The following is a 10,000-nucleotide window of genomic DNA, read 5'->3' on the forward strand; positions in this document are numbered from 1 at the left end:
TAGAATATAAGATTATATATATATATATATATATACATATACATACATACATACATACATACATACATATATATATATGTATAAACACGCACACACACATACATATTGTATGTCCATTAACGTGTTGTCTTAATTGTAAGACTTCTTCTGGATGAATGAATTGAATTAAATAAAATATTAATACAATATTTATAAATGCGTGTGTTGTAATGACTTTGTATGACTGTATGTATGTTGCATGACTTTGTCCTATTTCAGAACGAAAGAAGTTATTGGAATTTAAAAACAGATTAACGCGTAAAAATAAAAGTGTAAATTGTGGAATTAAAAAGAGGGCAAACGTCCGTTCAATATTAATTTTCTCCTGCAAGATCAACAGCTGATGCGCTCGCATAGGAATATTTAAACAATTTTATATTTTTCATAAATTCCAACAAGAGATAATGCTGGGTCCAACAGAGAGATTCTGTGGTCTAAAGTACCTTTGCCGGGGAATACCGACGGAACCACACATTCATCCTTTTGTAGGGTCAAATGCTCCTCCTTTGGAGCGCTAACTTTTTAAACGCACTTTACAACCCTTGTGTCACATCTCTCGCAGTGGAAGGGAAATAAATACCATACAGAGAGAATCGTGTTGTTATTATTTTATTTTTCGTTACAGCAATTCAGTAATTGTAATGATTTTTTTTGTGGGTTTATTTTTCTTACAATATTAATATCGTACATTTTCAATTATTCAGCTGTTCGAGTTGGTTTTTCCGAGTAGTGGAAGGAATTCCTTCTACATCTGGTACGGAGATGATATGGCAGTAAATCTCACTGATTCGACGAAAAATCAAACCTTCACCTCCAATACAAGCGAAGTTTTCATTTATTTTTATTCCGCAAATGATGACCGCAACGTCAGTCTTAACCTTACTTATCAAATGCGTACGTATTGTTTTTGACTTTCAAACATGCAATTAATAAAATTAATGTATGTGGTTGGAGAAAATAATGTAAACACTTTGTGAAATTTTCATTAATTATTACGTGTTTTAAAACAATAAGAATTGTAAAAATTACAAAATGTTCATTTCGTGTTTTTAACAAAATACGAGTCTTTCTGGCATAGTCCCTGTAATGTCTACAGAGCATTTGAGAGTAAAAAATGTGCTGATGTAAGACCTTTTCTACCTTTCCCTTTCCAACACTGGTCATATCTAGATAATTCAGTCGCACTATATTATATGTTTTAAGTAATAAAGAATATGGTGTTTATTTACAGGGTGGAACGATAAAGTTGTCATCCTTAAGAAGACAACATTACAGCATTATTTTAAATCTTTTATTGAAAAAAAAAATCAATTCAGGTAATTTGATAATGTAATAGAGCTGCCATCTAATTAATGCAGCCGCCTTCAGCCTCAATCACCGCTTCGTTACGGGTTGGGAACTTGGAGCGTGCTTCTCCACAAGCGCCGACAGGAGCTCGGCGAATATTCGGCGGATGGGGACGATCAGGCTGACTTTGATATTATGGGAGGTCATGTTGGTGATGTTCTCATGACCAAACGACGTAGTCCAGCAGGTTCAGGTCAGAGAAAGAAGGGGCTCGATCAGAGAATGATACAAAGTCATAGCATTCCTTCTAAAGCCAAGCCTGGGTCTCTTTGGGGCTTGCCAGCGGGCATTTGTATTGCACGAAGGGATCATCACACTCTTCAGCACATTCAGGTACACTTTGGTGTTGACTTCCAAGCCGACTTCGAAGTTGAGTTCGCATGATATGGCTCTCACTTGAAACGACACCAAAGACCATAACCGTGGTCGAAAACTTTGTTTTCATCACTCTGCGCACGTCCTCATTATTCGTGGTAACTCAGCGATGCGTTTTGATGATGCTGGCAATGGTGCTTTTCACATAAATTGAATGGGTAGAGAGCACAAGTTGTCCAGCGGCGCATCTCCGATCTCGCTCGGTGAACATTGTATCACTTTCAGACATAATAGAAGGCTGCTATCGCTCTTGAGATTTGTACACAACTGAGCAACTGTTGATGAGATGAAAAAAAAATGTAGTCGATGTCCACAAAACTTTACGACTTCACTAAATCAAGGAGCAACCTTACTTGAAGATTGTGATTTATGTATTTTTTTAATAAACGCATTTGTTTTTACTTAACTAAATTTACATGAACGTTTCTTTGGAAAAATGTCCGTCCATGGAACATATTACAATAAGACTGCTTCTAGTTGTCTATAATAAACCATCAATAATACTTCAAAACGTAAGATAAAATGTCAATCCATCAATAATAATAACAGAACGTAAGATAACAATTCGAGTTTGTATATTTTATTAGAAATTTATAAATCCAATAGTCAGTGGTCTGTGCTGAGTGAAGGAAACTGTGCGTATACGGCCTTTCACAGTTTGTATGTGTCGCTGCTTCTCTGTAAAGTGATGTTAAGTTTGTTTTCAACGCCTCGAATGTATTGAAGTCTAAATGTTTCCCTCTACTAACGAGCAACTTATTCATTTGAGTTTGCGATTGTCAAGTTTTCTGTTTTTATAAACAATTATATTTTTACGTTAACTTTACTCTTTCGGTTGGATGAGAATCTAACATTTAGTATATAAATATCGAACTAAAATTTAATGTAATATCCTGTTTTTTTTTTTTGTGTGTGTTTTGTCCTCGGGGAGACGTAAATGAATGAATAAATTTAAAGCAGAGAAACTATATAATTTAGTAAAATATTTATGTTATGCCGTATGGAATATCTACCTCCCCACACGTTATGATATAAATGACCAGTGATGATGTAATGCGGCCTTTACACTCGAACCACGTCGTTACGTTTCAACCACTCGGATCCACACGTTGTCTGGTACGATAGAAAGAACAAACAAACAAGGAAGGACATAAAAAAATTCGACTCAGTATTTTTTCGTGAATACAAAAAAAAAGCATTTATTCCAATAATTTCCGACAACGCACTTCACTGTGTTTCAAAATATGACTCACGCGTCGAATATACATGTCAAAACTCCTTTTCACGCACATGTTTTTTTCGTCGCTTTTTTCAACCACACGGTGAATTTCCTCTCGTCGTATATGAATCAAAACACGCCCGATCGCTTCCTTTGCTCGAAAACGTACTGTCCTGTTTTCTGCCTGTTTTCTTCCTTCTTCCTGTGACGTCATCGTGTGCACACTTACTTAATTTTCATATGTGCTAATACGACTGCTGCTAATATTTTCGCTAGTAAGTTATCCTACGGCTGCAACTGATTTTCTCAAACAGCCCTTACGCTCTATTACAATAGAGCGCTTTGTTTAGAATAAGAAATCACTGTATTTTGTGGCTTTTAAGCATTTTACAACTTGTTCTCGATGGGTTATAACGAATCTATCTTCATTAAATTTTATAAGAGTTTATGTATTAAACATGTCTGTATAAAGTATGTTTTTTCCTGAGGAAGTATAGCAAACTTAAATGAATTATATAATAAGCATTAGTGTATTAAAGGTATTTGTCTAATGTATGCATTTCTGATGTTTTAATCATTTGACAGAACTCTGCCAGCCAGGAGAGTTTCGAAACAATACAAGCATCATGTGTCAGGATTGTAATGAAGGTTATTATCAGCCGAACGTCGAAAGAAGCGAATGCTTAAAATGTCCAGAAAATCATACAACTTTATCAAACAAGTCAAAAAGCAAAGAAGACTGTATTTGTAAGTAATTGTGTTATCCTTTACAAACAATCTAGTTTATATATATTGTTAAAACTTACCTTATGATCTCCCTTTAACGGTGATCACAAACAATCCAATATGGCTGCTTATCAAATAACATCTAAACATTTTAGGTCAATGTCAAGATTCTTTCCAACACCAAAAAATCTTTACAATGACGACTTATATAGATGTTCCGGTGTGCTAAAACCGAATATAACATTTTAAAGTGGCGTAGAGAAATAATTTTCATAATATAAAGAAATTACTTTTTAAAAAACGAGGATCATTTTTCTATATAAAGCTGAGGTAAAATGGGTACACACTTTCTGGCCACACAGTAATAATTTTTTGTTTTTGTTTTTGGGCTGCCTGTACGCTTTATTAGTACATTTTTACTTACTTCCAACCTTAACAATCACTTTTAAAACAGCGACTTTTAACAGATTTCACGTATGCTAAAAACTAATATCAAATTTGACTCAGGCGCAAACAGGTAGTTTATTTTGTTTTTTTTTACATAGGGTCACCACTTATCAAGGCCGATAGGCCACTCAAGGATAAGGGTTAAAGAGTGTAGAGTAGTCAAAAGGACAATATAGTAATCGATAGTTATGGAAGTTCGGTAAATTTGTTAACTTAAGTGGAACGGCTCATCAGAAACTTGTTCACGTTGCACTTGAAGACAACCATATTATAGACAGCTTAGGGCATATCTGATTTGTATGGGTAGAGGATTGCATCAGAGGTCAAGTACTTTCTGAAATGGAGTAGAAAGAGACAAGCAATGTCTCTTTTCTGAGAAAGGGGCTGTACAGTTTCCGGATATTAAGCAATGTAATTCCTTATGTTATCAGTGGTAGCCATTTCTGTACGCGCAAATTTAAATGCGATATTCGCTTTCAGCACAACCGAAAACCTATGATAGTTGTCACTGTAAGGGTTTTTAAGTCAGAAAGAATCTTGACATTGACCCAATTTTATCTGTTAATTTACATGTGATTTTGTTTTTATTTCATGATATTCACTTTGTTAATATTGTATGATTATTCATTTGAAGTAATTAACATTAAGTTTTGACATGTCGTATATTCAGATAAGAGAAATATATAAATGTGTTAGTCTGATTAATACTGAAAAATATTGATGCTTCATCCTCAGCATCTTAGTATAGACAGATCAATGTTCATAACATCATGAAAAATTATTTCAATTTATGATAAACGAAATAGTAAACATCGTCGGCAAACATAAACCACGTTGTGACGAGTAATATTGATTTTCTCCTGCAAGATTAACACCTGATGTGTTTGCATAAGATTATTTCATCCATTGACGAGGGTTAGTTTTAGTTAAATATATTTCTCTCCCCTCTTTTGGCAATCCCTTAGCACTGAGGATGGTGATCGTGTTCTGGGTTTTTGTGTATGTGGAGGGAGGCCGAAAATGCCGATCTTGGCCATGAACTGCCTTTCATAATGAAGGCAGGCAGCTTCGTTTCCATTTGGAAGGTTGGCCTTGAAGAGGTTTACCTGTCCTTGGCCTCAGTCTCTCATGGATATGTATTGATGCCAGTGCAATGTATATGTAGATACATCATAATAACATTGACACACCGGTTACTGTCAGATCACCGAAGTTAAGAAATTAAGGAATTCCGGGCGTTGTATGTAGGAACACATCGGCACCTACCTGAAAGAGTTGCAAAAACTTTACGTCGTCATCTCTTCTAAGTGGAATATGCATGCGCTTGTAAATTTCATACTTCCATGGAACTTCCTACTTCACAGGAAGCCAGTTAAACACGGATAGGTTTAGTGCCGTTTCACACACACACACACATACATACCCACACGCTCGCGCATACACGCACGCACAAACATATATATATATATATGTGTGTATGTGTGTGTTTGTGGTGATTGAATCGTTTAATGATTCCTACGAATGCTAAAGTGCAAATGGTGATAATTTCCTACACTTGTCGGCATCGTTTGAATTCGCTCTCCTCCTCTACCCTAAAGGTATCAACTTTTAACATGAAAGTATTCAAACAAATGATAAGATTACAATAAATATATTTGCTATAATAACTGATTCCCCAAAACCATGCACAATACTTCTCTCTCTCTCTCTCTCTCTCTCTCTCTCTCTCTCTCTCTCTCTCTCTGCGTAAAACAAAACGGAATTTGCAGGACAATTTCTTTAAAAAAATGTCGTCCATAGAACACATTACAACAAAGCTGCTTATGGTTGTCTATAACATATTTATCTTCATTCCATTGATGATAATAAATACACTTAAGATAAAAAAAAAATTCAAGTTGGTATATTTTATTTCAGTTTATTGTGCATCGGCTGGATATGAAGTTGGTCCATCCGGAAATGAATGCATTCCATGTGCTAAAGGATTTTACAAGAAAGCTACAGCTGGAGTTGAGGAAAAATGTAGTCGATGCCCACAGAACTTTACGACTTCACTAAATCAAGGAGCAACCACACTTAAAGATTGTGATTTATGTAAGTCTTTTTTACTAAACGAAATTTACATAAAGGTTTATTTAAAAAAAACACATTACGACGAGGCTGCTACTCGTTGTCTATAACATTGTTATTCTCAATCGGTCAATAATAATAAATAAATTTAAGATAAAAAATAGTTTATATAATTGTATAATAGTTTGTATAATTTTTTCAGTTTATTGTGTATCGGCTGGATATGAAATTGATCCATCCATAAATGAATGCATTCCATGCGCTAAAGGAGTTTACAAGAATGCAACAGCTGAAGTTGAGGAAAAATGTAGTCGATGTCCACAGAACTTTACGACTTCACTAAATCAAGGAGCAACCAAACTTGAAGATTCTGATTTCAATAAGTTTTTTTTTTTTTACTAAATATATTCGTCCTTGTCATGGTTAAAACATAAATGATAGTCGTGTATTTTGAATCTAATAAAACGCTCCTGCGAAATTTCTAAAAATTAAGTAGTAGTGTTCGTGTGTATATGTGTGTGTGCCTGTGTGTCTGTCTGTGTGTTCAGCTTTTCTACAGCCTACATCATTGGACCGATCATAATCAACCCTGACATGATGATGGTCTTCGACCTAGGGATGGTGCCCACTATTTTTCAAGGTCAAGGTAAAATGTTAAGATCAGGACTTTGGTTCACGCTCGAATACCCGCGAAGCTGAGCGTACAGAAATGTCCCGCGCAAAGTGCGAGTATTTTTATTAGTTTATAAATACAGAAGACAGTGAGTCTGTGTCTGAGTTAAAATGTTGTACGAATGCGGCCTTTCTCGGTTATATGTCTCGCTGTTTGTGCTTTCTCTCTACTAACGCGTAACCATTTCACTGGGTTTATATATAAAACTGGAGGAAAAGAACGTGAAAAAAAAGCGTCCATCGCCAAACAGAAGTGAAGATTTAAATTAAGGCAAGTAAATTGAAAAGAGGGGATGACTTTCGAAAATATCGGCGGAAAAAGCGATCCCTCCCTGTAGAAAAGTCCCAGTTGAGAGTGAAGGAATTAATGATCTTAGGCAATTTTTCAATATTTGTCGTTCGAAGGGTCGAGCTTCCAAACGATACCAATCTCGTGAAAATCTATCGCCTCTGTCGAAAGTTTTAGGCAGATATCCATACATACATACGTACATACATAAATACATGATGATTGCAACGTCTTGCCAGACGAGTGCCACTCCCTGGGACACTTAAAGTCCATGAGCCCAAATGCCTGAGGGAGTATCTATACACAGATGATGTTACAGAGTCTTAGCTTTGTACGACAGCTAAACTTCTCTCTCGGTTCAAAATGTTGAGATCCAGCAACAAGCAAGAGCAAGATAGCTAGCAACAAATTAAACTGCATATCAGCTTAATGTGGGTACTGGTCTCCCGCTTTATGTTTTTTTTTTATCAGAGATTTGCTTCTCCTAGAAAGGTTGCCTTCACCACGGCTTACAGGAGCCCTCTCAACCCCAACACACACATACATACACGCAAACACACACAGTGCTAGTTGGCCATTGAGCCCGAAAAAGGGTTCATTTGCCCTTTGAAAGGTCTTGTTTTTAATCCTTCGGGGAGACTAACCGCTCTCCTCACCCAACAAGTCTAGTGGGGGAACCAGTTTAGTCGCCGGTGACCCGACCATGAGGCAGGTAGTACTGGGTTACATGGTACCAGTAGCATATGACATGACCTGACACATACATATATACATGATGGCAGCAAATTCGTTTTTGAACATTGCTATTACTTGATATAGCACAAAAAAGTATACAGAAACACGAAAACATTCAGTGATGGGCCGCACGAAGGTGGCGTTTAAGCCCTGCCAAACTCTGGCATTATTTGGCACACATTGTACAGACATGTGCGCCACTAGCAGCACGTTTTTTGGTGTTCTCTTTTATACATGATCAAATGCTGTTTCAAACCGCCTACTGTTTTGTACGCCCGCTCGCAGTTGACATAGATTAGCTCTGACAACTCAAGACTGCTTTGCGGCCCACTGCGCCGATGAGTAGTCTGATGGCTCATCAACCCAGCTCTGCTCAAACATAATCTTCCGCACACCTCACACTCCAGACCAATTTGGCGCCCCCTCCTATCCGCGGCTCCTTTCACCCTCTCTTTCCGAATATCGCGCTTCAGCCGCTCATAATGGGGTCGATCCGCGTCAAACTTGCCTACACCTCCCCGCAAGGTACTACTCAACTCTCTGCGATCCAAAGCAAGACTCTCCCAGGTTCTTTCATCTATCTCACAATTTTTTTAAGGTGAACCTTAAACAATCATACATACATACATGCATAAATATATGATGATTGCAACGTCTTGTCAGACGAGTGCCACTCTCTCAGACACTTAAATCCATGAGTCCAAAAATGACTTCCATCGCCATAGGACCATTCTAAATGACCAATGCTCGATGGAGTATCTATACACATATGATGTTATAGAATCTTAGCTTTGTACGACAGCTAAATCTCTCTCTCGCTTCAAAATGTTGAGATCCAGCAAGAGCAAGATAGCCAGCAACAAGTTAAACTGCAGACCAGCTTAATGTGGGTACTGGTCTCCCGCTTTATTTTTTTTTTAAATCAGAGATTTGCTTCTCCTAGAAAGGTTGCCTTCACCACGGCTTACAGAAGCCCTCTCCACCCATACATACATACATAATGCATACATACATACATACGTATATACATACATACATTTCGACGCCAACTTTACTCTTTTGAACGAACAAGAATCAAACATTACGTATGTAAATTGAGAACAAAAATTTTATGATATCCTGTTTTTGTTAACAAGTATATTTAAAGAAGAGAAAGCTATGTAAGTTAATAAGTTATTTATGATTTGTCGTATGGAATAGTGAGTATACAAAGTTAATGTATTTTGACCTTTACTCCTGATCTGAAATGGAACACGTACTCCAAGTCTGTTGCCAAGGTCGCTAGAAAGATGGTGGGATCCTTCTACCGCCCCAGAAGATATCTCACTACTGATGCAATTCTCTATCTATATAAAAGCCAAGTACGTCCAAGGATTGAATTCTGTTGCCATATATGGACAGGAGCTGCTAAAAACAGCCTATCCTGCCTTGGCATAGTACAAAATAGACTTCGTGGCTTAGTGGGGGATGCCCTTTTCTCTACCCTGCAACCTCTCTCCCACAGAAGACACGTTGCGAGCCTATCTTTGTTTTATCGTTATTTCCATGGCAGGTGCTCGTCTGAACTCCAATCTCTGGTCCCCCCTCGCCAATCTTTCACGAAAAACACCCGTCTAGCTGAATCCACTGTGAAAAATTCCCCCCACTCTATATCTGTGCCTAAATCAAAACGTGGATTCCATGAACAAAGCTTCTTTCTTAGAACTGCACGCCTGTGGAACTCTGTTCCGTCTGCCTGCTTCCCACCGGACTACAACTTTGATGACTTCAAGTCCAACGTTAGCAAATTCCTAATGAACCGCCCCCTTAAGTAAACACTTCATCAAATCTCCACACTAACGTAATGTACTTGCAATAACCCTTATCCCTGAGTGGCTTCCGGGCCTTGATAAGTGGTGATCACTGCGTAAAAAAAAATAAAAAAAATAAACGCGCAATAATCGAACGCACGCGCGCATGAAAACAAACATAGCGACCAGTGAATACAATGCGGAGCCCATTGGATAATAAAGATCTTAACATTAGTGCTCTTAGATTAAATGAAAAACCCTTTTTATAAGAGGGATGTAATACGTTGAAAA

General features: G+C 37.3%; 2 protein-coding genes across 4 annotated transcripts in view; both read left to right on the forward strand.

Annotated features, from left to right (window-relative positions):
- LOC145287716 (uncharacterized) overlaps window positions 1–10,000 on the forward strand; it is a 640,174-nt gene that overhangs the window by 290,204 nt on the left and 339,970 nt on the right. The gene's annotated exons all lie outside the window — the stretch shown is intronic.
- The window catches only part of LOC145287713 (uncharacterized), a 186,738-nt gene that overhangs the window by 126,190 nt on the left and 50,548 nt on the right, over window positions 1–10,000 (forward strand). For all 3 annotated transcript variants that reach the window (XM_080135465.1, XM_080135466.1, XM_080135467.1), the window contains exons 10-12: window positions 744–933; window positions 3,566–3,727; window positions 6,071–6,247. In XM_080135465.1, the coding sequence (XP_079991591.1) occupies window positions 744–933; window positions 3,566–3,727; window positions 6,071–6,247 (529 nt within the window). The remainder of the gene's footprint in view (window positions 1–743; window positions 934–3,565; window positions 3,728–6,070; window positions 6,248–10,000) is intronic.

The sequence above is a fragment of the Euprymna scolopes genome, chromosome 11 (genome assembly GCF_053919585.1).
Source record: "Euprymna scolopes isolate OS-2025 chromosome 11, ASM5391958v1, whole genome shotgun sequence".
Lineage (NCBI taxonomy): Eukaryota > Metazoa > Mollusca > Cephalopoda > Sepiida > Sepiolidae > Euprymna > Euprymna scolopes.